The sequence below is a fragment of the Varanus komodoensis genome, unplaced genomic scaffold (genome assembly GCF_004798865.1).
Source record: "Varanus komodoensis strain SLA01 unplaced genomic scaffold, ASM479886v1 scaffold1, whole genome shotgun sequence".
Classification (NCBI taxonomy): domain Eukaryota; kingdom Metazoa; phylum Chordata; class Lepidosauria; order Squamata; family Varanidae; genus Varanus; species Varanus komodoensis.
In genome coordinates this window covers 75,164,924-75,191,341 of record NW_025335268.1, presented here as the reverse complement: position 1 = coordinate 75,191,341, position 26,418 = coordinate 75,164,924, and the positions used below count along the sequence as shown (strand labels likewise).

At 63.2% G+C, this 26,418-nt stretch overlaps 2 protein-coding genes across 4 annotated transcripts; one reads left to right on the top strand and one right to left on the bottom strand.

Moving 5' to 3' along the window:
- The first annotated feature begins 938 nt into the window (after positions 1-938).
- On the top strand, positions 939-2,127 carry LOC123023696 (olfactory receptor 9Q1-like). Its single transcript, XM_044430618.1, is given in 2 exon segments — positions 939-1,618; positions 1,620-2,127. Coding segments are annotated over 2 exon segments (1,188 nt in total).
- HCLS1 (hematopoietic cell-specific Lyn substrate 1) lies at positions 2,061-18,710 on the bottom strand. Of its 3 annotated transcripts, none has more exons than XM_044449436.1 (16): positions 18,500-18,709; positions 14,628-14,711; positions 13,444-13,517; positions 10,379-10,508; positions 9,233-9,343; positions 8,333-8,387; positions 7,765-7,875; positions 6,853-6,963; positions 5,938-6,048; positions 5,645-5,700; positions 4,703-4,772; positions 4,182-4,324; positions 3,743-3,853; positions 3,284-3,605; positions 2,732-2,806; positions 2,061-2,511 (listed from the first exon to the last, which is right to left on the bottom strand). In XM_044449436.1, exons 2-16 carry the CDS (start codon positions 14,709-14,711, stop codon positions 2,375-2,377), a joined length of 1,701 nt encoding a protein of 566 aa, XP_044305371.1. In that variant the 5' UTR covers positions 18,500-18,709; the 3' UTR covers positions 2,061-2,374. The 3 variants fall into 3 exon arrangements, with proteins under 3 accessions (XP_044305371.1, XP_044305378.1, XP_044305389.1); XM_044449443.1 differs by having other exon boundaries at positions 2,732-2,803; XM_044449454.1 differs by lacking the exons at positions 5,938-6,048; positions 6,853-6,963 and having other exon boundaries at positions 18,500-18,710.
- Between the last annotated feature and the right edge of the window lie 7,708 nt (positions 18,711-26,418).

Below are 26,418 nucleotides of genomic sequence, written 5' to 3'. Positions count from 1 at the left end.
TGGCCTCACCCTGCGCGAGGGATCCAGGGGCGGCTGGCTTGCACGTGTGGACCAAGCGCTGGGTGGGACGGGTCCCGGGCCCGATCCAGCAGGGCATTGCTCACGTGCTTAGGCTTGGTCTTCCTGGGAGGGTCACTGGAGACCCCAAAGGAAGGATCAGCCCCCTTCCGCTATAGGATGCTCAGTCCCCTGTGCGTGCCCTGGAGAGCAACCACACGGCTGTCCCCACTGGGGCTCAGCTTCTGGCACAGCTCCCCTTTCTGCTGTCTAAATGACAAACTTGAACAAAAATGGTGGAAAGCAAGAGCAGGAAAAACTAAACCGGCCTGTCGGCCGGGATCCTGCGTCTGCAAGTGCTTGCGGAGGTCAGTCTTGCCGAATCTCAGACGAAATAACCTCATCCACACTCTTGGGCGGAGGGGCTCAGTTCTGTTCCTCTGCAAATGTTGCAGCCAAAGTCCTCAGCAGACCAATCGTTTCAAGTCTGCTGCGAAATGTGCCTTGTGACAAAACGTACATTGCAATTAATATTAAGGTAGCTGTGCTTCTTAAATTGGCGCGTCTTGTGGTCTTAAATTTGCATTTGAGGAGATTTAGGGGATTTCAAAGAAATAAATACACGGAAGAATGCAAAAAGGAGCAGACATACAGGCAGAAATGGGCGGAAGCGAAGTACGCCCGGGCTGTGCGGCTCCAGCCCTCGGGCAGCCGACCGGCTGCTGCCAAAGGAGCCGTCCAAGAGGGCAGGACGCAGCGGCCCTCTGCTTGCCCAGGTCCACTGCTCCATCGCGCGGCCACTCGCACTGTCCAGAACGACCGCCGTGGTTCGGCCACAGAGGGCTGGGCCGGGCCGAATGCAGGCGAGGGGCAGGATGCAGGAGCGCGGGCCTGGCAAAGGGGAGACCGCAGGCCCCCTTCCGCAGGGATTCCCCGCAGGCATGTTGCAAAAGGGCCACAAGCACCTGCTCGCTCTCCAGGTTAACCTTTGCTCCTTCCTGTTCTCAGCACCGGACCTGATGGAGCCCACGGAGAGCGGCAACTGGTCGCAGCAGACACCTGAGTTCGTCTTCCTGGGCTTCTCGGGTGCCCCCCACGGCCACACCCCCCTTTTCCTGGTCTTCCTGGCCATCTACCTCGCCACCGTCATCGGGAACGCCACGATATTCGCCCTGATCCAGCTGGACGCGCGCCTGCACAGCCCCATGTACTTCTTCCTCAGCCACCTGTCCTGCCTGGACGTCTGCTACTCGTCCGTCACCGTCCCCAAGATCCTGGCGAACCTCCTGCGCCAGCAGCACACCATCTCCTACGCCCAGTGCATGGCCCAGGCGTTCTTCCGGATGGCGTGCGCGGGCTCCGAGTGCGCGCTGCTGGCCGCCATGGCCTACGACCGCTACCTGGCCATTTGCCGGCCACTGCACTACGGCAGCCTGATGGGCAGGAGGGTGCGCGTCCCCCTGGCCGCCGCCTCGTGGCTCTGGGGCCTGCTGGACTCGGCCCTCCACACCGCCCCGGCCACCAACCTGGCCTTCTGCGGGGCCCCCCGGATCGACCCCGTCTTCTGCGACGTGCCCCCACTCCTGAAGACCGCCTGCAGCGACACCCGCGTCAACGAGATCTGACCGGGACCTGACCGTGGTCACCGTCTACGTTGGGATGGCCTGTGTGAACGACAACCGGCCCAGCGCCGGCTACTCCCGGGAGGCGGACACGCCGGTCTCCACCCTCTGCTGCATCGTCACCCCCATGCTGAACCCGCTCATCCGCAGCCTCCGCGACGAGGAGGTGAAGGCAGCCCTGCAGAAGGCCCTGCGCGGCCCCGGGAGGGGTGCGCTCCCCTGCGCAAGCAATGTGGCTCGTGCGCGCGGCCGCTTCCTCTCCCGCCGGTCTCCCCGCACCCCATTCCCCAGCGCAGCGTCTCCCGGCCTGGGCAGCTGCCTCGTGTGGCCCTGGCAGGGGTCGCAGTCCCGATCCTCTGCTCCCCCCACACACCTCCAGTCCGCGTGCCGCCTCCCCCGCTGCAAGCGCAGGTGCAGCCGCGAGCACAGCCACAACACACGTGGGGTTGCAGTGGCGTTTATTGGGCGCAACGTCTTCTCCAATCAGCCTTTCAGGCTCACGGTGTAGGAATCCCCCTCCATTTCTCACCCTACGAGCACATGCCGTGGGGACGGTCCGGCAGAGGACGCGGGGGCCCCGAGGCCCCCCCCGAAGGAAGGACGTCGTCTCCCCAGTGGCGAAGCAGGGCGAGAGGGGCCGGGTCTTCTCCAGGGCCCGGCCGTGGGCAGCCGTGGAAGTCGCTGTGGCACGTGGCAGATGGGGGGCGGCCATGGGGGGGGGCGGCACGGGGGGGCCCGGCGGGCGGCGGGGGAGCTCACGGCAGGAGCTCCACGTAGTTGGCGGGGAAGAGGCCGAACCGGCCGTGGCAGCTTCCACGCCACCAGCCCTCGTCCACCAGCTCGATGCTGGAGATGGTGTCCCCGGGGAAGAAGGAGATCTCGTCGTCGCCCTCTGCCGAGAGAGAGTGGGAGTGGGCTGGGGCGGGGGGCACGACCCCTTGCGCCAGAGCCCCGGGTGCTGCAGCCCCCCTGCTCGGAGGAGCTGGGCAGACGGGCGGCCAGGCAGGGGGGCAGCCAAAGCACCTCCAGCGCCAGCGTTCTGACCCCCGCAACAGGCTCCGGGGCCTGCAAGGAAAGGATGATGCCCCCCCGGAGGCCAGCCCATGACCCACCTCCCTGGTAGTCATAGAGGGCCACCGCCGACAGGCCCCCCTCGCCGACCTCGTGCGCCAGCCCTTCAGCGCCTGCTGGAAAACAAGCCAGGAATGTGAGGGGGGGACGCCCAGCTCCTGCTGGGCCCACATGACTTAAAGGCACCCCCAGCGGCCCCCATGCCCCCCCATATCCCAGCGGCATCCGACTTCCCAGCTGCTCCCAAGAAACCGGCACCCCTCGGGCACGGCAGAAGCACAGCCCACCGGCAGCAGCCGGGGAAGTCGGGCTTTCACCCGGGGGGCTCGTTGGTGGGGCAGGAGAGGCGTGCCCTCCTCCCCCGAGGTCCCCCGAGGTCCCAGCCAAAGGCTGTGAGCCAGGCCTGCTGAGAGCTCGCCCCGGTTGCCCTGGGGGCCCCCAGACATGCCAACGGGGGACTCCAAAGCATGAGCCCCGGCCGCTTCCCTGAGCACCTCTGCGACACAGAGGGAACCCCTCGGTGCTGCCCCGTCAAGGTGAGCGTGGCACGAAGGTGAGGCCCGCCGGGCGGACGTGGTCCTGCCCACCCTCACCTGCGGACGCCGCCGCCCCGCTGCTGCCCAAGTTCTGGGCAGGGATCTCCTCGTAGTCCTGGCTGGCGCTGTCCGGGACGCTCGCGTGGTCGCCGTCCCCGCAGCCAAAGCTCGGCATCTCCTCGTAGTCCCCGCCAGGGGACAGTGGCGGCTCCTCGTAGTCGGGGAGCCCCCCCACGTCCTCGTAGTCCTCGCTATCGGCACCGACGGGCTGGGTTGCGGCAGGGGGTCTCGGGGGCTCGTGGACGCCGCCGTCCAGGTCTATGCTCCGTGGGGGCAGCGCTGGGGGCCGCTCCTCCTCCTCCTCCTCCTCAGCTGCAGCCTGGGCAGCAACAGGGGCAGGAGCTGGCCGGTCCCAAGACCCTCCTGCCTCCCGGCCTCAGGAGGGCTGCCCGGCCACCGCCACGCCGCCCTCCCGGCCCACCCCGCCCAGAAGGCTGCAGCAGCTCCACCACCTACCTGCGCCGCCACGGGAGCCACGCTGGCTTCCGGACACACCTCCGCCGGCTCCGGGGGCAAGGGCCGTGGGGACAGGTCCTGGCTGCGTTGCTCTTCACTCCTCCGGGTTTCCTTAAAGAAGGAGGACGCTCGGAGTGCGGGGGGCCCCACGCGGCTCCCTGCCTGCCCCTCCCCAGCCCTCCACGCGGGCCTGCCCGCCAGGTCGGCTGCTTCTAAATCCGCCGAGGTGTTTCTGCACCTCTCTGTTGCTGTTGTGCCCCCCCCAGTCACGTCGCCCCGGCAGCGGCGATTTCCGCGTGGAGACGCGTGCGCCACTCCCACCACTCTCGCTGGGAGCGCCTCCGGGCCACCCCCCCCCCCGTGTGGCCACCCTCTCCTCTGCTGCCGCCGGTCCCCTTGGGCGGGGGGGGGGCCGGGGGGAGGAGGTGGGGCTGCTCACCTGCCGCTGCTGCTCCTGGCGCTCCCGCTGCTCCCGGGCCAGGCGCCGAGCGCGCTCCTCCTCGGCCCGCCTCTGGTTCTCTCCCTCGGCTGCCTTGGCCATGTCCTCGAACCGCTGCCTCAGGTTGCCCGCCCCCCCGGAGGCTGTGTGCGAGGGCACGGGTGAGGCCGGGGGCGGGCAGAGCCCAGCCCGGGGACCTCCGGAGCCCCGCCGCCCAGGCAGCCAGGAAGTGGCTCGGAAGGCCCCCCAGGGGCTCCAACCCCTCCCCCTCCAGCACAGAATCCGGCAGCTGCAGAAGGCCCCCCCCAGGCCCCCCTCTCCCAGACCGCTCCCACCCCGACGCCTTCCAGGCGCTCTTCCTTGCCCGGCCCACCCACCCCTTCTCAGCTGCCCTCCTGCCCGGGGGTTTTGCAGCCCCTCTCCTCCCGCAGAGGCGCCTCGGACCCCCGGGGTCAAAGTGCCACTCCGCCTCATGCCGCGCCCACTGGCTGGGCCTGCCGGGCTGCCCCGGGGGGACTCACCGGCCTCCACGGGCTCCGTCTTCTCGTATGAGCTGGTTGGCGCTTCCATCTCGCCGAAACCAGCCGCGCTCTGCCAGGAGAAATCCCCCGGACGCTCAGCTGGCTGGTGGGGGGAGCCGTGCCGCCCCCTGCCGCGGCTGGCCTCCCTTCCATTCCCCGAGAAGGGCCAGCATGCCGGCGGGCCGCACCAGCGGTCGCCCCGACCGGTCACTCGGCCACCTCTCCCGTCCACGTGACCCCCGGGTGCTTGAGGGGGCAGAGCCCCACCACAGCCTTCGCCCGCAGAGGCCCATGGCGGGGTGCCGGCGAGAGTCCCCGCCTGGGAGCAGCCCTCCTCCTGGGGCGCCCCTGAAGGCCACCCCAGCCCTGCCCTCCTTGCCCGAGAGCCGGCTGCCGGCGGTCTCCAGGCCCTCGCAGTCCCACCGCCCGTCCGAGAGGAGGAGGGCCTTTCCCGAGCCCCACTGCCGGCCCCGAGGGCTTTCCGCAACAGCAGGCTGGCCCTCGGCCATGGCCGACCCACGGGGGCTGCCTCGAAGTGGACGTGACCCCCGGGCGAAAGCGGCCTGCGCCGCTGGGGCACGCCTGGACGCCGCGCCCGCCCGCCCTCCCACCCCTTCTACCCGCGTGTGGTGCTGTGGGCACGGATGGGACTGAAGCAGCGGAAGGAGGGGACGCGGAAGCTGCCCCCGCCCAGAGAGGCAGGAAACCGGCCCGCCGACCAAGCTCTCCAGGCTGAGTTAGCTCCTCTGCACTAGAGTGACGGCGAGAAGCCCCGCGGCTGCCGAAGCGGCAGCACTTGACCCGCGGGACGTGGAGCAGAATCAGGGGCAAGGGCGGGCCCTGCCGAGGCCTCCCCGGCCCCCAGACCCGCAAGCAGCTCTGCCGTGCTCGGGGCTCCCGTGGGCACTTCCGGGCGGGGGCCGAGGCCGGAGCGCCGCTTACCTTGTCCACCCTGTCCTTCTGCACCCCGAAGCGGCCGCCAAAGCCCTTGGCGTAATCTGCAAGGAGCGGGGGACCCTTCAGGGCGTGCGGTGGCCAAAGACGCGCCTCTGGCCAACCCCGCTTGCCCCTCTGGACAGCAGGCCCCCGTCCCCAGAGCGGCTGCCGAGCCACGGCCTCTCCCTCGCCTGTCCGGGGCACCTGCAACGGGGCTCCGGGGTGGGGCACTGGCGAGCGCGACCCCAAGGGCCTCGGCCCGGCCCGCCTCCTTCCCGAGCCGGGGGCCCGGCACCCACCTGTCTGGGACTCATGGGGCTTCACTTCCTCCTTGTGTGCCCAGCCCAGGGCGGACTTGTCCTGGCGGTCCTTCTGCACGCCAAACTTCCCGCCGAAGCCCACGGCGTGGTCTGTGGGCAGGAAGCAGCACTGGTCACCCACGAAGTGCGAGGCCGCAGGCACCGCCGGGGGCACTGAGAGCCGCTACACGGAGCCCCTGGGAGAGCCAAGGCGGAAGCGGCATGCCCCTCGGGGGGAAGCGGCTGAGCCTCTGCCCACGTCCCAAGGAGCGGCGGGTGCTGCAGCGGACCGAGCCCGAAGGAAGCTGGCAGCTGCTGCGGCATCACTTTCCTGCTCCCCAGGGCGACAGCTGAGCGGTCAGCGGTGGTCCGGGAGGCAGGATCTGGCCCTACTCCTGAGCGCAGAGTTACAGGCAGAGCCGGGGTGCCAGGATCGGGGCAGGGGGGAGTTGGGGGACCAGGAGCTCAACGCTCTGAGCGGCCACAAGGCTTGCTGGGTGGCCTTGGGCAAGGCCCTGCCGCTGAGCCGAGCCGAGCCCAGCCCAGCCAGGCCCCCCGTCTGCCGACCAAACCTCCCCGGGAGGAGGCTGGCCCTGGGAAAGCCAGGCGGTGTCTCGCGTCTGTGAGGAGGAACGTGGGAAGGGGCTTCGGGCCGAGCCTGGCCCTGCTGCAGCCAGCTCAGCAGCAGCTCCTGCGGGCCGTGGACCCCCCCAGCCCCCCTGCCGGCCGAGGGGCCCCAGCATCCTCCTCTCGCCCCCTGGACTGAGGGCGAGTGAGGGGTCTTCCCCAGGTGCCCCCTCCCAGTGGGCTGTGGTACAACCCCGGCAGCCCCAGCACAGGCGAGCGCAGCCGGGGGTGCCTTGTGCCTGGGGGGGCCTCCTCCGCTGGCTTTGCAAGCCCCCCCCCCCCACTAACCTGTCTGGGACTCATGGGGCTTCACTTCCTCCTTGTGCGCCCAGCCCAGGGCGGACTTGTCCTGGCGGTCCTTCTGCACGCCAAACTTCCCGCCGAAGCCCACGGCGTGGTCTGCAGCGGGGAAGACGTGGCGCAATTCAGCGGACCCCACGGCATGGCGGGTGCCCCCTGCAGCGCATCGCTGGGTGGCCCCTGGCAGGCCAGTCCAGTTCGTGGCCCTGGAGGTGCCCGCCGAGCGCAGGGTTCGCAGCCGAGCGAGTGGGGACTTTCCAGAGATCGGCCCGGGCTGTAGCCGCAGCCGAGCACGGGGGGGAGGGGGGGGGCAGCGGGAAATGGGCACCCGGGATCCAGAAGCAGCTGCAGGCAGGCCTCCAAGCTGGGGAGCACAGTGCTCTGCCCGGGCGATCCAGGCAGGGCCGGGGAAGCTGCCGCGGGAAACCGGCGGCGTTTTCAGCCAAGGCAGAGGGAGGATGCCGGCCCATTTTCCCGGGGCCTCCTGCCTCCCCCGTGCGATTCGGCTGCTGCGTGTGGCAGTCCTTCCTCCCGAGAAGGACTGCCTAGCTGGGCAGCGCATTACAGAGGAGCGAGGCCACTGCTGAAAAGGCCCCGTCACTGGCGGCCTCCCTCAGATGAGGTGCTCGGGGTAGAGATGAGCAAGAGGAGTGTGAGGCCCTGCCCAAGGCGGGCGGCAAGAGCGGGCCCCCGAGTGGCTCTTGCTCTGCGCCTGCTCTGGGCCCACCTCGCTCAGCGCTGCCCGCAGTCCTCTGGGGGTCTTGCCGGCCCTCTCGCCTGGGGGCCGGCTCTCCGCTCTCGACCTGTGCAGCGGCAGCCCTGCAGCGCAGGAGGAGGCCGACCGGCGGCGTGGCGGACGCTTCCTCGAGCACCCGGCCCGGCCGCGGCCCCGGCACCCACCTGTCTGGGACTCATGGGGCTTCACTTCCTCCTTGTGCGCCCAGCCCAGGGCGGACCGGTCCTGGCGGTCCTTCTGCACGCCGAACTTTCCGCCGAAGCCGAAGGCGTAGTCTGCGGGAGGGGAGGCCCAGGCACGTCAGAAGGGGCACGCGTGGGCCAAGCGGCCGGGCCGACCCGTCCCGCCTGCCCTGCAGGCATCAGGGGAGCCAGGCCCCCAGCAGGTCCCCACACGCGCAGCCCCCGAGGCTCTCTGAAAGAGCATGGCCAGACCGGGTGCTTTTGGGGGGCTCACGCCCTGGCCGCCCCCCGCAGCTGCACTCTCCGTGCGCGCACCTCCCGGCACTCAGCCCCCCGCGTCCGTCTCCACGCTCCGCCAGCCCCACTCCTGGCCCGGCGGGGCTGCCCCACCGGGAGCTTCTCTGCCTGGCCGTGTCCTCGTCCCCACGAGGGCCCCAGAGCACACGGTGTGAGAGCGAGAGAGGAGGCTGCCGAGCGCCTGCCGCCCTTCGGACCGGCCCGCAGAGCAGGGCACGGCGGGAGCACCGAGGCAGCCTGGGGTCCGACCCACCTTTCTGCGAGGCGTGCTGTTCCACCTCGCCCTTGTACTCGAAACCCAGGGCCGACTGCAGAGAAGGGGGGGAAACGGCACCGTTAGGCCCTGTGGGTCGATCCCCAAGGCAGTGGGAAGCACCAGGCGCGTCCCGCATTGCACGAGCGGCACGGTCCCCTTCCTTCCTGTTTTTGTTCCCCTTGTTTTTAATTGTACATTTTGGAGACAGACAAGCATATTGGTAAACAAGAACAAACATAAATTGCCAATTTATGTACAGCTGACTTTCGAGAAAAACTCACTGCAAGCCATTTCACCTAACCATTAAAAACACGGATTCTGTACCGGTCATATATATATATATATATATATATTTTTTTTCAGCCACATCTGGAATGAATAAAAATGTCTTATTCTGGTTCAAGGTGGGGGAGCGGGCAGGTTCTGGGAGACAGTGGAGAACGGTTGGGATTGGAAGCATTTCCCTAAAGGAGGAGTGCTTGATGAGGCCGTGAGAACATTCACACTGCCCTTCCCCAGGGAGGCAGTATCGGCATCCGTTGTCCAGAAGGAAGGAATAAAATGAACGGGAACGGCCTTTTTGCCCGCAATCCCAGCCTGGAAGCTCTTCCGGAGTGTTTGTCCCCACCCCGCCTCCAGTAAATTCCGCTGGGGTCTTGGGGCGACCCGAGCAGGAAACGAAGGGGCGGCCGCCGACTGGCACGAGGGGGGCTTCCTTCTCGAGGGTCCCGGTCGGCCAGCACAGGGTCCGTTCTGGGGGACGACGGCTGGATTCCGGGCCCGGTTGTCCGGAGCTGGCTCCGCACCAGCTTGCCCCAGACACGGCCCCTCGGAAGAGGCCGGCGAGGTGGGACGGGGGGCGGCCCGGCCGCCGGGCGGAAGGCCGCAGGGGCTCACCTTGTCTGCGCGGTCCTTCTGCACGCCGTACTTCCCTCCGAAGCCCTTGGCCGCGTCCGTCTGCGAGGAGTGTCTGCCCACCTCCGCCACGTACTCGTGGCCCAGAGCACTCTGGGAAGCAAGATGGGCCAGGTCAGCGCCGGCCGAGAGGTCTGATCGCAGGGAGGGGGCCCGGGGGCTGCAGCAAGCCGGCCCCTCCAGGCGAGCCGAGCCCAGAAGGGCAGGCAGCCGACGCTGCCGGTACGTGTGCGAGTGTGTGGGGGTGTGCGTGGGTGTGCGCTGCTGCCAGGTGCCCAACAGCCAGGACCGTGCCAGGCCTGGTTCCTGGCGCCACGCCGAGGTCCGGTGGCCGTCCAGGGCTGCGGAGGAGCCCAGGGACCATCGCCCCGAAGCGGCTCCCCCCGTCGATTCTCTCCGTAAGAAATCTGGCCACGAGCTTGCCCGCGGGGGCCGGACCTTTCCCGCCCAGGCGCTGTGCGTCACAGGGCAAGGAGCGAGCAGAGCAGAATCCCTGCCCGCTCCCACGGAAGCCGTCCTCCGCCTGGTGCCCCTGGATGCCGTCATGGGACTTGTCGTCCACGCTCCTCCCAGGGGCATCAGGTTGGAGAAGGCTGACGGAGAGGAAAGCGTGCGTGTGGCAGAGCTTACTCCAGAGTGAACATTAACCGGGCTTGCTATTGGCGTGGGTGGGGGCTGCCTGCCTTCAAGGGAGGGGCGAACGCCACGGACTTTCCGCAGCGTGTGCAGGGCGACTGTGGAATTCGCTGCCACGGGAAGTGGGGTGACCAGTGGGACTGTGGGGGCCTGAAAGGGGGACTGGGCAGGTTCTCCGTGGCTACTAGCCTGCTGGCCACGGGCCCCCTCCTGCGCCAGCAGGGGCCTGCCTGCCCGCCCCGGTTGCTGTGGAGCCTGGGGGGGGGCTCGCACCCCTCCTGCCCGGGGGACCCCATGGGCAGCCGGCTTGCCTCCGTGTGTGTGGAGGGCCAGGCTGGGTGGCCCGGGCCCGAACCAGCAGGGCTCTGCGTCTGTCCTCGTGCCTTCCAGGAGCAGCTCCTGCAGGCCAGTGGGCCCGGCCACGCACAGAGGCGCAACCCCCAGGCCTGGGCGGCACACGAGGAGCAGCCCCCACCCCACGCCCCTCCACACCTTGTCCATGCGGTCCTTCTCCGTGCCGAACTTGCCCCCATAGCCGTAGGACGCTCTGGGCGCCTGCTCCTGTTCCTTCTTCTTCAGGACCTCATGCTCCTCGGAGACTTTGCTCCTGAGCTGGTGGATGCTGCGGAGGAGGAGGAGGAGGAGGGCGTGAGGAGGGCCATGACGGGGAGCCCCAGCCGGCCGCCTCTCAGGCTCCTTGGGGCTTGCGCCTCCTGCTCGAAGGGGAGGCCGCTCGGGGGCCAGCCGGACACGGCAGCCCCGCGGGGGACGGCTTTGCGGCCAGGAAGCCCTTCCCGGGCGGGAGGAAGGAGGCAGCTCTCCCGGCCGGAGGCAGTCCTCCTTCCCCCACGTGCCAGGATGAGGTGGGACTCCACGGGGAAGGCCTTGCCAGCGGCCCCCTCCGCTACGCAAGCTTTCCCCAGGGGGCCACTGGGCCCTTTCCACAGCTCTGGGGCACCCGGCAAAGCCCCCTTATCCTCTGGGGCGTCTCAGCCCTTAACCGTCTATGTCTCCACGACGCCTTCGTGTTTTGGGAAGGTGTCCCTTCGAATGCTTTGCGTCCCGTCCCGTCCCGTCCTGCTGCTTTTAACCAGCAATCGACTGTGCCGCTTCTCTTCACACTGGGGTTTTATTTATTTATCTGAGGTATTTCTAGCGCTTCCAGTCACTTTCGTCTCGCAGAGCACTTCCCGTTCAGCACTTCCTTTCTTTCTGTTCTATGTTGCTTTGTGGGATTTTGCTGTTGCGATGACGTGATAACTTTTAGAAATGAAAACCCAACGGTGGGGGGACCTGCTTGGCAACCGGACCCAAGCCAGGCCAGGTTTGCTCGGAAAGCCTCCCCGCATTCTGTGGGTTTGCCCCCCAGCCAAGTACAGCGGCCGCAGCGGCCCATTGCAGAAGGCTCCTCTGCTACCTAGCAAAACCATTTATTTGGTTTGTGCTGCAGAAATTGTTGCTGCCTCTGTTATCAAAATAAAAGCTCAACATTACGCCCAGCCCTGTCTCCATGAGGAGCAGAAACGGGCCTGTCGGCCTGTGGCTTGCCATGAGAACGCAATGGGCCACGGGAGGGGCTGGTATTAGGAAGGCCTGGTTTGTTCGCTAGTTTCAAATATTTAAAATAAATTAAAGCATGCAAGATGCAATGAGCACAAATGGAAAATCCCACTAATTGTCAGAGAAGGGAGGGCCAGGTTTGCAGAAGGGCGGCGAAGGGGGAGAGCCGGGCAGTGGGGCCGAGAAGCAGCTCCCACGGAGAATTCCAGCTGCAAGGAGAGGAGGAGCTGGGGAGAAGAGGCCACTCTCGCCAGGGCCACGTGGGCCCGAGAGGACGCCGGCGCAAGCAGGAGGACGCAACCCTGGACGGGGGCCGGAAGGAGCCCGCAGCCCATCCTGCGAGGGGGCAGCCCAAGGCGAGCCCGGGAGCCGGAGGTAAAGGGCTGACTCAGGGGAGCGGAAGGACGACGGGGGGACCCCGCGGAGAGGCTGCCGTCGTGAAGGCGTGGGGGGCATCCGCCCCACGAACCACACGGCCCATGGGCTCTCCTTCAGAGGGGGCGAGGTGTGGCTTTCCACGATGCAGCATCGCCGTGAAAGGGGGCCAGGAGGGGGCCGGGAGCCGGTTGCCCCCTCCGTCCCCAGAGGACAGGCAGAGCCACAGGCAGGAGCCCCCCGGGATGGGGCCCGGCCGGGCGGGGGGAGCGCTCGGCCTCGGGGCAGTGCTGGAGCCACGTGGCAGGTGGCCGACTCCACGTGGCTCCGCTCGGCTCAGGGTGGGCTACGGCCTCTTCCTTGGGGGACCTCTGGGGCAAGGCCGGGGGGAGCCTAGACGCTGGCGTGAGGGAGGGGGATCTGCCCCCCCGTGGAGGAAGGCTGGAGGGGCGACGCGGAGACGGTCTGCCCTTCCACACCTTCCGGGAGCGAGGCGGGGGGGGCGCCATGGCCAGCCCTGCTGGGCAGCCCCCCCCGGAGCCTCGGGCCCGCTCCCGCGGCCCTCAGCCCCACAACCGCCGCACATGCAGCCCCGGAGGCTGGAGAGGCGGCCAGCGGCACGTGCGGTGCGGGCACCCTGGGCAAGGCGCTGGCCCGTGGCTCGACATCCCCACACGCCGCCCGGCCGGTTTTGCCGCATCAGCATCGCCCCCCCGCCCGCCCGCCGCCCTCCAGAGGCGTGTGGTTTGGCCTGGAAAAGTCCCTATTTGGCAATGGGCTCAGAGACGCAACCGCTTCCTCTTCCGGCAGGTGGAGACATCGCCATGGCAACCGCCAACGTGACGCAAAGCGGGACCTCAGGCGGGTCCTCCAACCCGCCGCCCACACGCAGCGCCCCGAGTGCCGAGCGCTCGCGATGCCCTCGAAGGCACGACCCGCAAACGCTGCCCGTCTTCAGCGGGACACGGGGGGCGCAGAGCCACGGTGCAGAGGGGACCCGGCTGGCGGGGGCGCGGCCCCAGGACCACCCTCCGTGCCGGGACATCGCCCCCGCCGGCCTCTGCCCCTGCCTTCCCGGTCCCCCTTGGGCTCAGCAGCGGTGTCAGGGGCCGGGGGCGGGGGCATGCCTCAACAGCTGGCCACCCCGCTTGCAATGCACGGTCCCGGTGGAGACGGGGCCACCAAGCCTTGCCCTGCCTCTGCGGCCACCCGGCCTCTCTCTGAGGCTGCACGACGAGCCCAGCGATGGTGCCGTGCCACCGCTGGGCAGAGGACCGCCGGGCCCCGGAGCTCCCGCTGAGGCCACCCCAGCCGCTGCGCCGCCACAAGGAGCTGGGCTGGGGCTCATGCGGCACGGGGCAGCCAGCCGGGCCGAGGGGCATCCACAGGTGCAGCCGCGGTGGCCCCGAGCCTCTGTGGGGGCGGGAGGTGGCCAGGGCACCCTCGCACAGCACGCGGAGCCCCCGGGACCACAGGGGCGCACTGTGCCGCAAGCCTGAGCCCCCCGCCCCCCATGGGCCACGCAACGGGGCGCCGGCCGGAGAGGGCCGGCCTCAGCTGCGCCGGCCGACCTTGCGGGCCTCGCCATGGGTCCGCCATTCAGGGACAGAGGACTCACTCACTCGATGTGCTCCTTGCGGCCGGAGCCTTCGATGGTTTTCGCCCCCCAGCGCTGCTCTTTCTCTGAGATGTCATTCTGCAAAAGAGCCCCCCCAGTACAAGATAACTCATCGTGCATCGGTCCGAGGAGTCGGGCGGCGTTTTCAAGGGTCTCCCAGGCCCCTCGCCGGCCTTCTCTGGAGCAGTTCCACCCGCGGTGCCAGAGAGGCCGAGGCCGCCGGCGTGTGGTGCTGACGGACCCTCCCCGGGCCCGGCTTCTCGCCGCCTGGTTTCCCTCGCCTTCCAGGGGCCACCGCCATGACTTGGGGGGCTCCAGCATGGCACCCCGCGGCCAGGGTTCCTCGCGGGCATCTCTCTGGGTACCATCCTGCCTCCCTGTCCCTCCCACCTTTGATCGTCCGACTTAATCGTGAGGCAAAAAGCCTTTTTCAGCCAGGCGGTTGGCCTGCCGCCAAGCAGTCCTGCCCTGCAGCACCCTCTTTATCTGGTTCGAAATGAAGTTTTGTGCTTTGGTGCCCGGAACGCCCCGTGCGCCGTGCATTTGGGTCCTCGGCGAGTTGCTTTCGTGTAGCCTCACAGTCCCCCTTCTGGCAGGTGAGCGCTTTGCACCTGGTGTGCCACTTTGCTGGGGCTCCCGTGGCACCTCTGGGGCTCCAGCCCCAGCCCCACTGTGGGAGGAGCACCGCCAGCCGGAGAGGGGCTGGGTGCGGGGCCGAGTCCGCCGAGGGGATGCCTCGGCCTGGGAAGCCTGAGCCACCGCGGGAGTCGGCCAACCGGCCCGACCGGCAGCCCTCCTGGAGTTCGGGTTGGGCTGCCTGCAGCTGGGAGGGGGGAGCCCACGGAGCTCTGGGGAGCCCCGGGAGCCGGAGGGGGCCCCGGGGAGTGCTCCGCAGCACAGCAGTGCGTGTCCTCCAGGCTCCGACTTTCTATGCCGCCTAGATATGGGGTGGGAGCAGATCAGCGATCAAGAGGATCTCGGCAGAACCAGGCTGCTGGTCCGCCCCCCTTTCCTCGCGCTCTGTGCTCAACCAGGTGGCAGCGGGGCTGCAGAAGTAAGCGCACCCCGCAGCAGCGGATCCGTGCTCAGCTCAGGGCTCCCCTGCTCCAGCCAACGAGGCAGTCCGGAGCACCACATCCGGGCGCCCGGAACAGCCCCAGCCCGGGGCACGGAGGAATGGGGGCTCACCACGAAATCGGGGTCCGTGTCCCAGTCGTCCCCCTGGGCCTCCGCCTTCACCGACACGCTGTGGCCTGCCGCAGCCTTCCACATCTGGGGGCCAGAGAGAGACAGCTGCACCCGGCTGCCATGCTGAGGCTTCGGGGGGGCCTTCGCCCCGTACCCGGCCCCTCGCCGCAGCCCCAGCGGAGATCCGGGCAGCCGTAGCCCCAGCACCCGCTGCGGATCGGAGCTGCCAGGATGCGGGGAGTGGCAGCGCTCTTGAGCAGGAGGGGGACGAAGGCCAGCACAGGCAGCGGTGGGGGATGATGGGAGCTGTGGGCCAAAACCACCGGAGTGCCGCACCGTGCCTGCGTCCTGGAAGAACAAGTCAGCTTGGGAAGGGAGCCGAACAGCCCAAGAGCTGAGCCTGCCAGGCGGCAGCCGAGTGGACGGAAGCGTCCTTCGGATGATGCCGGAAAAAGGGGGCCAGGCTGGGCAGACTTCCTAGTCCTGTGGGGTCTTCTCTGGCCCGCGTGACCGGTTTTACTACATGCTTCCCTTCGATCCAGCACTGAGGGATCTCCCCGTGGAAAAATCCTGCTCGGGACGACCCGTCAGAAGACACGGGCAAGCGGATGGTGCGCCCATGAAGGGTGCTGGCTTTTCCCCGCCCAGAATCTATGGGAAGTCTGGCCCTGTTTTGCTTTCGGCACCAAGTTAAGGCTTCTTTTATTTAGCATCTGCTTGTAGGTTAGCTTATTGGTTTGCTGCTGGTTTATGGCTTTCTTGGTTATTGTTATTGGTTATGATCTGCCTACATTCCCCCCGTTTCCGATTTATATGGCTGCAGTTATACCGCATTTTAGTGCCTTCCCCGCACCTTTCCACAAACGAAGGTCAATCACAGTGTTGGTCCCCTTCACACCTTCTCTTCAGCAGCCGTTGGAGGAAGCCAAAATCAGAAATAAGCCTCGGGGCGGCCTCGGGCATCCAATGACATGAGGCTGCCTCCTGCACTTCCCCAGCAGACCCCCCCCCCGCCCCCCAGCACACTGGACACACAAAGGTGTGCAAGGGCACACCTGCACACATCTGACTGGAAAAATAACATTTCAACAATTGTGCACACTTGGGGTGCATTTAGAAAAGGGGGCGATGGCTCACTGACAGCCCCTCCAACGCGCCTCCTGGGAGCTCGGAAGGGGCTTGCGCCAGCTGTCGCCTCGGAGATGCAAACATCGATCTCCAGGGGAAAGTGGATTTGAAAAGCCCCGGGGAGCCCAGAGGGGCTTGTGCTCATGGTGGAAGGGGGAGACAAGGGGGGGCTGCCCTGCGCCCCCCAGGACACATCCCGATCCCGCAACACGCTCTCTCAGGGTCACTGCTCAGAGAAGCCCCCACTTTCCCTCAGAATATCTCCCCACGTTGTCTCTGGTTGCTTCGACCTGCATCTTGGGCTGGTCTGGTCACATACTTTGTCGCCTCTTCCGGGAGAGAATCCGCTTTTAGAAATGATTCCTCACCTCTGGCACGAAGCATTTCTCCTCCATAATTTGTCTGCTTCTTCATTATGGAGTTTGCAAATGGGTTGTTAATGCTTCTGTTAATGTTTTGCATGAACGCTTTTTGTTTTGATTGTACATTTTTAAGGTTCACTGCGATGCATTTAGTCTCCCGGTAAATTTAGGGATCTGTTTCTAATATGATAAGGTTGCAAGCACAGGGCCGAAGCGCTGCTTGTGGGGCAGTGCAGGATTATTCCCCCTCCCTCTCCAAAGCCCTGCAGCCCCTGGGCTGGTGTGCTGTGCTGGGGGGGGGGGGAGGCTGGTGGTGCGGCACATCCACACCTGCCCGGGCCCCCTTCCCGGCCCTTCCCTGGTGCGTAAGCCAGGTGGCCAAAGCCGGCACTGGAAGCGTGGGAGCCGAAGCGCGCCTGAAGCAGCCCCCGTGCACCTGGGCCCGCCCCCCCAAAGCATTAAGCAGTCACTCAATTTTGCTCCCGCGTATGGCCTCAGCGTTACTGTTCTCATTGTTTGCTCTCCTAAATGCCAGTTTTCGCTTCTCAATTTGGCACGATATAATTTGAAAGTATTCCAGCTGAGATGAATCCTTAACATGTGGTCTCTCTGTAGAGCCAAGGTTCCATTTGGATGCCAGGAAGCCCTTCCTGACAGTCAGGACCCCGAGGGCGTGGAATGGGCTTCCCCGGGAGGTGGTTGAGGCCCCATCGGGGAGGGCGTTCCAGGATAGGCTGGACATGCCCATGGTGGGCATGTCGTGAGCGGAGCCGGCTGGGTCAGACTAGATGGCCCGGGAGGCCCCTTCTGACTCGCTCTGTTTCTATCTTTCTGTGTTTCAACATATGGCAATACACTATTGTAAAATAATAGGGCTTGTAATGAAAAGAGTCACTTTCTCCCTGCATTTTAAAGCTGGCTCTGCTGTTCAGGCCTTGCTGCTCAGCCTCCGGGCTTGAAGGCGCATGCAGGGGCTTCTCCGGCTGCCATCATACTGCGCCTGTTCAGGGAGAAGGACGTCCCGCAGCCTTGATGGCAAACGCCGGGAACCGCGGGACACCAGCCGGTCCAAGCACGCCCGGGATCGCACTGCTCTGCCTGCACGAATCCCCTGCCAGGCCAGTTTATTTATTGACGTGGAGCATTTCTATACCTTTGGGCTGGCACCATGCTCTCAATGCGGGATCCAGAAGCAGCTGGAGGTCCCTCGGCCCAGGGGCCCCCTGCCTCTGCCGGCTGCGGCGTCCCGGGGCTGCATCTGGGGCGCCCGTGAATTGATCCCGCGGAGGCGCTGGGCCGGCCGAGCCAGCTGTCTGGGCCAGGTGCGGGCAAGTGGACCGGGGCAGTGCTTGGAGGGTGCTGGCACAGAGCACTGCTTGGGGGCCTTGCTTGACACGCCGGCTGGGCCTGTGGGGAGCGTGGTCCACCGGCCTCCCTGCTTGGGCCAGCTCAACAGGCTGCGCCAGATGCCCAGAAGCTCCTGGGAGCCCAGCAGGGCTGAGAGTTAGAAACAGAAATATAGAAACAGAGCGAGTCAGAAGGGACCTCCCGGGCCATCTAGTCTGACCTCCGGCACCAGCCGGCTCCGCTCACGACATGCCCACCATGTGGACGTCCAGCCGAGTTGGTTCAGAGGTCGCCGCTGCCCCATCTCCTTCGGGGGTTGTGCTGACTTTCCGCCTGTTTCTGGGCCCAATTGATTTACAAAGCTCCAGGGGGGCTTGCTGCTGAGTAGACCTATCTAGGACTGCGCTGGAAATGAAAGCAGACTCGGCAGAGCACGGCAGCTCTCTCTGCCTGGGAAGGGGGGCTCTGTGGCAGCGAGGGGGACTGGGCCGGGGCCGCTGGCCGGGCTGGCCGCAGGTTCAGGGAAGGCTGCCTGGGGCCACGAGCCGCTGCCTTGCCTCACGCATGGGGCAGGGGCAGGGCGGCGGCAAAGCGACTCGGGTGCCGCCACAGAGAGCTGGCGTGCTTCTCCTGGACTGTGCTGCCCCACAGCCCCGGCCCCGGGGGCTGACGTGAAACCCCACTGGGCCCCGGGGGTCCCTGCAGAGCGCATCCGAGAGCTGCCACCTCTGTCTGTGGCCTGTGGCACACGTGCCCAAACCCGGCCACCCCGGCAGGGCAACACAGGTCCGGCCGGCACGCCCGTCCTCAGTCAGCCTCAACGCGGGGCAGTGCCCGCCCCCCTGCCGCCCCTGGCGGGCTCCGGAGGGATCCAGTGCCCAAGCTGGGGAAGGAAGTGCTGCGGGGGGGTGGCAGGAACCTCCCAGAGACACTGCTGAACAAGGTCAGCCTCCCACCAGGAAGCACCCCAGGCTGGCAGGCAGTGCCCCCCCTGCACACAGAGGTGCCCCCCCCCCCCATTGGGAGCCGTGGTACCTTATCTAGGGAGCCGCCCTTCCTCCACCGCTCGGCTGCCGCTTTCCGCTTGCTTTTCACCCCAGTTTCGGCTGCGACGACGACGTGCGCACCCAAGTTCCTGTTGCAACTTCACCAAACTTGTTCATTTCCTCTGGGCCCGTTTTGCCGCAGAACAGCCTCCCCTGACACGTGCGTGGGGTGGGGGGGTGCCAGAATGCGGGCCTGCAAGCAGCAGAGCAGTCAGGCCGTTTCCGACCCTGAAATTCAGGGTTTTATTGGGCAGGGGGGTCCTTTTTTCCTCCTTAGTTCCCCCCACCTTTCTTCCTTGCAACACCCTCCCCTTTCTGGCAAGACCGTGCTGTTCCCCTGCAGGGAGGACACGGGGAAGCACCAGCTGCCGCCACAGGCCCAGCAAGCCGGAGTCGCACGTGTGGCCGAAGGAACGGGCCCCGTGGGCTCCCCGGGTGGCGACCTGCGCCGGCTGCCGTGCCTGTTCCCCTGCCTGAGGCCAGCTTGGCCCGCACACGCAACCGGGCAAGCCACTAGCCCTGCCAGAGGGACAGGTGGGAGCGCCGGAGCAGCGAGTGCCCCCACCCTGCAAGGGAAGGAGAGAAGATGCAGAGTTTTTAGACAGAGTGATGGGACTGTGGCCGCTCAGAGCAGAACGGAAGCGAGAGGAGCAGCAGCGGCGAGCCGAGGCCGGGGAGGAGGATGAGGAGGAACCTGCTCGGAAAAGGGCGACGGGTGCAGGAGAAGCAGCAGCAGCGGTGGAACCGATGGAAGCACTTTCCGTTACTCAAGGATGAGGAGGCAGCCCAACAAAGACTCTGAATCTTAGGAAAGTCCATCTTAATAAACTCGGGACACTGATAAGCAGAGTTCCATGGCAAGCCATTCTAATGAGAAAAGTACTCCAAGATGGATGGGGATTTTTTAAAAAGGAAGTTCTAGAGTCACAATGGCATACAATTCTGATAAGGAAAAAAGGTGTAAACGAACCAGAAGCCCATGTGGCTTGTTGAAAGCCCTACGAGGAAAGATTGAAAGAGCCGGGCATGTTTAGCCTGGAGAAGGGAAGGCGGTGGGGAGGCAGGATAGGAATCTCCAAGCACCTGAAAGGCTGCCGCGAAGAGGAAGGCCCGGATCTCTTCTCGATCGGCCTGCAGCGCAGCACACGGCGCAACAGACTCAAGCTCCCGGCAGGCAGATTCGGGCTGGACATCAGGAAGCCCTTCCTGGCCGCTTGGCAAAGGAACCCACGGCCTGCGGATGGGGTGGGCTCTCCCCACACTGGAGGCACGCAGGACGCGGCCAGCCCGCCATCTGAGGGCGGTCTAACGGGGAGGCCTGCACTGAGCAGGAGTCGGACCTCCTGGCCCTCTGGCTCCTTCCAGCCCAACCGTTCCGAGATCCTCGCGTTCCTCGTGCATCACTCCAAGCAGCGAAGCACAGAGCGCGTGGTGCTGCCTTGCCTGTGGGAGAAACACCCGAACGTGTCCCGTCCCACACTTTAAACTCATTTAAATAAAAACATCAGCACGGCCGTGCCAAACACATTCACTTGGGAATAAGTGGTTCAGAGAGAAAGCCCTGTTAAAGTCACGATACAGGAAGCAGCATCCGTGGACAAGGACGTGTCCCTTGACTGGCTGCTGCCATGGAAGTGAGGCTGCCATGGCAAGCCACGGCCGTCCCCCTGGCCCCGGTGCCGATGCTGGGCCGCCTCGCCGCCACGCCATCACCCCGCACCCCCTGCGGATCGCTGACGGCTCTCTCCTCCAAGCGCCAGTCAGGCCTCGTCCAACGCTGCTCAGGGTGAGGGGCCACCGTGGCGTTTTCAGGACCGAATCCCATGTTTTAGCTCTGCACTAAGTGAAGACGTCCTTCCTTGCACGTGCTGTGAGTCTCCCGATCGTCTGGGTTGACTTCCAGTATTATGAACGATGCAGAAAAATGTCCCCCATCCGCCGTCTCCATGTTGCGTCTCCATGGACCCGCCGTTTCTCTGCACTGCACCCTCCCAGCCGTTGCAAACTTTCCAGCCCCTCAGCCCCTTCGGCAGCCCTGCCCTGCACTCTCTCCAGCTTCACCCCAGCCGATGCTTGCGTTGCGCCCCGTCTGTGGTTCAGAGGCCCCTTCGCCCGCTCTGGGGAGACCCTTGGGAGCTGCTCGCCATCCCTTCTTGTTTCAATTTAAGTTAGGAATAACTTAGTGGCGTCAGCAAACTTGGCCACCTCGTTGTTGCGATATTTCGGTGCTGGTCAAGTCATCTTCAATGTATGGGGACCCTAAAAAGGAAGAGCTCTAAAATGCCCTGACCGTCACATGATAGACGCACGGCTGTGGCCTCCCTTCCGGAATCACTCCGTCGCACAGTCGGCCCTCCGCGTCTTCCTCTGCCTCCGGCTTTCGCAGCATCATTGGCCACCTCAACGCCCACCCTTCATGCCAGAGCATTCATGAAAAAGCCAAAAACCACGTGTCCCAATACAGATTCCTGTGGGACCTGCCTCTGTTTATATCTCCCATCACAGTGATGGCGAGATTTTAGAGACCAAGTGCCCAAACAGCAACCCAAAACCCAGGTTGGGTGTAGGCACTTTGGCATTATTATTTTTTTTATAAAGGTTTTTATTTAAAAAATATAAAAAATTTGTTCTTTTGTCATATAATTGCTTCTGTCATTTCCATAGCTGTTACTTCTTGATCCAATAATTTTTGATACTTTTCTGGTAGCTTTGGTAAGTCTCCCTTTTGAATGTATTCTTTTACCTTCAAGTTCAGAATCTCTTCCTTCTGGTATAACCTTGGGAAAAAGTCTTCAGCTATTTTGCGTATTTTGCACCTAGAGTCGTCGTTCACCATCTTTCAGTTTCAAAATCAGTCTCTTCTCTCTTTCTTTTTTTACTTTATATGCTAGCCACCTCCCCGGTTTATAAGCATTTTCAAAAAACTTATGTTTGGCTGATTTCATTTGCTTAGTAATTTCATTTGTACCCAAGAGATCCAATTTGTGCTTTAAAGTCTTCATTTGGACCCTAAGATTTCTTTTTGTTGGATCCTCCTGCAGTTCTTGTTCCCGTTTCCTCAGTTCTTCTACTAATGTTGCTCGCTCTTGCTTTTTCTTTTTTGAAAAAACCTTCCTTGAGTAGCTTTTTCCGCTCAGCTCATCATGTCTGCCAACTCTAAACACATTGCAACCCTCAGAATCATGCCGGGACAACTCCTTTTTATAACCCTAACCCTACCCTGGTGCACACCCCTAACCCTAATATAGGGCTAAAGTTCCATGGAAAGGTGGTGATTTTGAAAAAGCCTTCCTTGAGTAGATTTTTCTGCACAGCTCGTCACTCCTGCCCATTCTGAACACATTCCAACCATCGAAATCATGCTGAGATGCCTCCTTTTTCTAACCCTAACCCTACCCTGGTGCACATCCCTAACCCTAATGCAGGGCTAGAATTCCACTGACAGTGGGTGATTTTGAAAAAGCCTTCCTGGAGTAGCTTTTTCTGCCCAGCTCATCATTTCTGCCCATTCTCAACACAATCCAACCATGAGGATCATGCCAGGACACCTCCTTTTTCTAACCCTAACCCTACCCTGGTGCACACCCCTAACTCTAATACAGGTCAAAAGTTCCATTGAAAGGGGGTGCTTTGGAAAAAGGCTTCCTTGAGCAGCTTTTTCTGCACAGCTCATCATTCCTGCCAACTCTAAACACATTTCAACCCTCAGAATAAAGCCAGGACACCTCCTTTCTATAACCCTAACCCTACTGTGGTGCACACCCCTAACCCTAATACAGGTCAAAAGTTCCATTGAAAGGGGGTGATTTGGAAAAAACCTTCCTTGAGTAGTTTTTTCTGCACAGCTCATCATTTCTGCCCATTCTAAACACATTGCAACTCTCAGAATAATGCCAGGACACCTCCTTTTTCTAAGCCTAACCCTACCCTGGTGCACACCCCTAACCCTAATACAGGACTAAAATTCCATTGAAAGGGAGTGATTATGGAAAAGCCTTCCTTGAGTAGATTTTTCTACACAGCTCTTCATTTCTGAGAACTCTAAACACATTGCAATTCTCAGAATAATGCCAGGACACCTCCTTTTTCTAAACCTAACCCTACCGTGGTGCACACCCCTAACCCTAATAAAGGCTTACAGTTCCATTGAAGGGGAGTGATTTTGGAAACGCCTTCCTTGAGTAGATTTTTCTACACAGCTCATCATTTCTGCGAACTCTAAACACATTCCAACCCTCAGAATAATGCCAGGACACCTCCTTTTTCTAACCCAAACCCTACACTGCTCCACACCCCTAACCCTAATAGAGGGCTTATTTTCCACTGAAAGGGGGTAATTTTGAAAAAGCCTTCTTTGAATACTTTTTTTCTACACAGCTCATCATTTCTGCGAACTCTAAACACATTCCAACCCTCAGAATAATGCCAGGACACCTCCTTTTTCTAACCCAAACCCTACACTGCTCCACACCCCTAACCCTAATAGAGGGCTTATTTTCCACTGAAAGGGGGTAATTTTGAAAAAGCCTTCTTTGAATACTTTTTTTCTGCACAGCTCATCATTTCTGCCCATTCTAAACACATTCCAACTCTCAGAATCATGTCAGGACACCTCCTTTTTCTAACCCTAACTCTACCCTGGTGCACACCCCTAACCCTAATACAGGGCTAAAGTTCCATGGAAAGGGAGTGATTTTGAAAAAGCCTTCCTTGAGTAGCTTTTTCTGCACAGCTCGTCACTCCTGCCCACTCTAAACACATTCCAACCCTCAGAATAATGCCAGGACACCTCCTTTTTCAAACCCTAACCCTACCCTGGTGCACACCCCTGACCGTAATAGAGGGCTAAAGTTCCATTGAAAGGGGGTGATTTTGGAAGCGGCGTCCTTGAATAGCTTTTTCTGCCCAGCTCATCATTTCTGCCCATTCCAAATGCATTCCAAGTGTTTAGAATGCCAAACACCTCATTCTACTGCCCATTCTAAGACATCCCAACCATCGAAATTATGCCAGGTCACTTACCTTTTCTAACTCTAGCCCAGTGATGGTGACCCTAAAAGGGTCTAAAAGAGACTGAGTGCCCAAACTGCATCCAAAACCCGCTTATTTATCGCAAAGTGCAAGCACAGCAATCAAACCTGAAAACTGAGGTTTTAGTTCAGAAAAAACAACTCTCAGCCGGTCCAAGCAAATCTATCTACCTTTGGTAGCACGCCGACCTGTCATGCGAAAGCTCCGGCAGGTCACAGCTTGTGACATCATCAGCTGGCGCCGCTGCTCCTTTCCCAGCATGCCCATGGCCCTGTGTGCGCCATTACCCTATGCTCGGATGCTGGGGCGACCTGGCTCGCCTGCCAACAGAGCTGTACAGGTCTTATTGGAAGTACTGGCCCTTTATTCCTAGCCTGCTTTCTCTTCTTTAACCACGTTCTAGTCAGTAAGGGGACCCTCTCCGCTTCCATTCTGCATCTTCTTGGGTTGCTCAAGAGTTTATGGTCAGCAGCTTTCTGAAAAGCCTTTTAGAAGTCTAGGAAAAACGCCTGTCAGGCACAGGCTGCCCACCTGTCTGACGCTCCCAAGGAACCCCGAAAGGCTCGCGGGCCAGGCGACACCGTGGTGGACGCAACGGCAGTTCTCCCTCTGCAGGGCTTGCCCTCCTACGCGCTTCCTAACTGTGTGCTCAGTGTGGCTTTCAACTAATTTACCTGGAAGAAATGCTGAGCCAGTCAGCCTGACACTCCCGAGTCCCCACTGGATCCTTCCCGAGAAACTGTGGCTAGGCTGGCCGGCGTCGCGTCCGCTGGTGCAGAGGCTGGTCTCACCGCGCATGCAGCACGTCCTCAAGATCAGCAGCGCCACCGGTCACTTCGTAAGAAATCCAGGCTAGACCACATCTGGGGGCGCTAACTGGCTGGCCTTCATGTTGCATTAAAACAGGCCATCCTTGAACATTGTGGCTCATCGGCCCAGGAAGCCTCTTGCGACGGTGATGCTCTCAGAGGTACCGAGGACGACATGGTGCAAGTGCCCACCCGGCCACCCAAGGCGGGAGCTCCACTGGGGAAGCGCCACGTGGAGCCCACAGGCCCCTGGGACCAAGGCGGGAACGACCCCAACGGCCTCAGTGAGCAGCAGGGCGGTAACGGGGAAGGGCTCCTCCCAGGCATCCAGGCCCCAAGTTGCTCAGGGCCTTGTGCATCAATGCTCGGCGCCCGGCCGGCAGCCGCCACGGTCCCTGGACCAAGGAGCTGCAGGCTGGAGGGGCAGGGCCCACAGCAGCCCCACGGAGCGGACCGCAGCGCTCCAGCCCCAAGGTTGCGGATGCCGACAGCGCTGCCCAGGAACGCTGCAGCCGGAGGCCCCCGAACACGCTCCCCAGCGGCCGCTTTCTTCTTTTCCGTGTCAGGGTGAAGACCTTTTTATGTTCCCAATAGTTGAACATATAATTGCTTTTATCTTTGAGCTTGTCATTAATGGTTGGATGCAGTGTGTTGTGTGTGTTTTGTTTTTTGGAAGCCGTCCAGAGACTTTGCACAGCATATAAAAACTTTAAAGAAAGAACGCAATAAAGGAAGGGCCTTTGGTTGGTCCTCCTGTGGCGCCGGCACGTCTGTATTTGTTGCCTTCTGACACGGTGAGGCTGGAATGGTGAGGCTGGAATGAAGCCTCGTCTCGCAGAAGCGGCTGGAAAGGAACGGGGGACTCCAAGGAAAGCCGCCCGTTTGCCTCGGCACGCTTTTACGGAGGCATCCTGCTGGCCTCCACCGCGCCTTCCCCCCCGGCATCCCCAGGGGCTGCTTGGGTGGGGGCGCCCGGGCCACGGGGTCCGTGGCAGAGCGACACCCTGGCATGGGCACGAGGCACTTTCCACAGAGGGAGGGAGGGAGGGCCTGGAGCCCACATGTGGGGCGCCAACACCCAGGATATGAGTACAAAAAGCCCCCCTACTGCAGATGCTTAACCCCCCCCACCCCAACCACAACCGTGCACACAGAAATGGGGACGAGCAAACACCCTTTTCTATCAAGCTTGCCGTTCGCTGGAGGGGGGGGGACACCGGAGCGGCTCGTGACGAGCCTCACTCTGCAGGGAGCTTGTCGTGTCGGGGCTGCCCAGCACCTTCTCAGCACGGCAAGCAGCCCGGCAGGCCCAGGTGCCCCCGGGGTCACCACCTGGGGGGTACCATGCAGCTCTTCTGCCCTTTCCTCCGTAACCGATGGCCCGCTGCACGAACGAAGACGGAAGCAGCAGCGAAAAAGCCTGGAGCGTTCCAGGCGGAAGATGACGACGTGCCGCCACCCCAAGTGTGGAGTGTCCGTGTTTCCGCTCTGGTACTGGGCAGAGGAAGCCGGGCACTTCTCCCCCTCGCTCACAGCAGCAGAGCCAGTGAAATCCAGCGACGGGCTCCCGGGCAGGCGGAGCGGCCGCTTTTCGTCACGACACGAGGGTGCGTTTCCAGCACACGGGGCGTGGGCAGCCACGAACCCGGACAAATGCGCGAAGGGGAACCTGACACGCTCGCGGGAGGCCTCCAGCGGCCACAAGGCGCCTCCTGTCCCAAAGGCCGTGCCTGCTCGGAGCACGTCGGCGGATTAAGTGGCACCCGAGTTCCTTGCTACTCGCTGAATGAAGCTTCCGGGAGTAGCCGGGAGGGACATGGAGCCGTGCCCGGGGCACTCTGAGCCATCCTCATCCTCCCGGAAGGGGCGGCTGTGTCCCGGTGAGCACGAGGGCGACGCCAGGCCTTGAGTCGGGGCCCCGTGCCACCAACCGCCCACCCTGGCCTCTCCGCCAGGAACGGCTGTTCCCGAGGCTGTTCCAGTGCGGCGTGTTTCCAAACACGCCCATAAAACGGAGACCAAACAACTGAGGGCAGCCTAAATCTCTCCCCCCACCCAGCCACAGGAA

Bases quoted from the DNA above. Each gene is read 5' to 3' on its own strand.
- HCLS1 (XM_044449436.1), bottom strand. From the start codon at position 14,711: ATGTGGAAGGCTGCGGCAGGCCACAGCGTGTCGGTGAAGGCGGAGGCC. The intron at 2,807-3,283 runs GTGAGGGTGGGC...CTTGTTTTCCAG, and splicing joins CGGGGCGGCGGCGTCCGCAG to CAGGCGCTGAAGGGCTGGCG. The intron at 2,512-2,731 runs GTGGGTCATGGG...CTCTCTCGGCAG, and splicing joins CCTCTATGACTACCAGGGAG to AGGGCGACGACGAGATCTCC.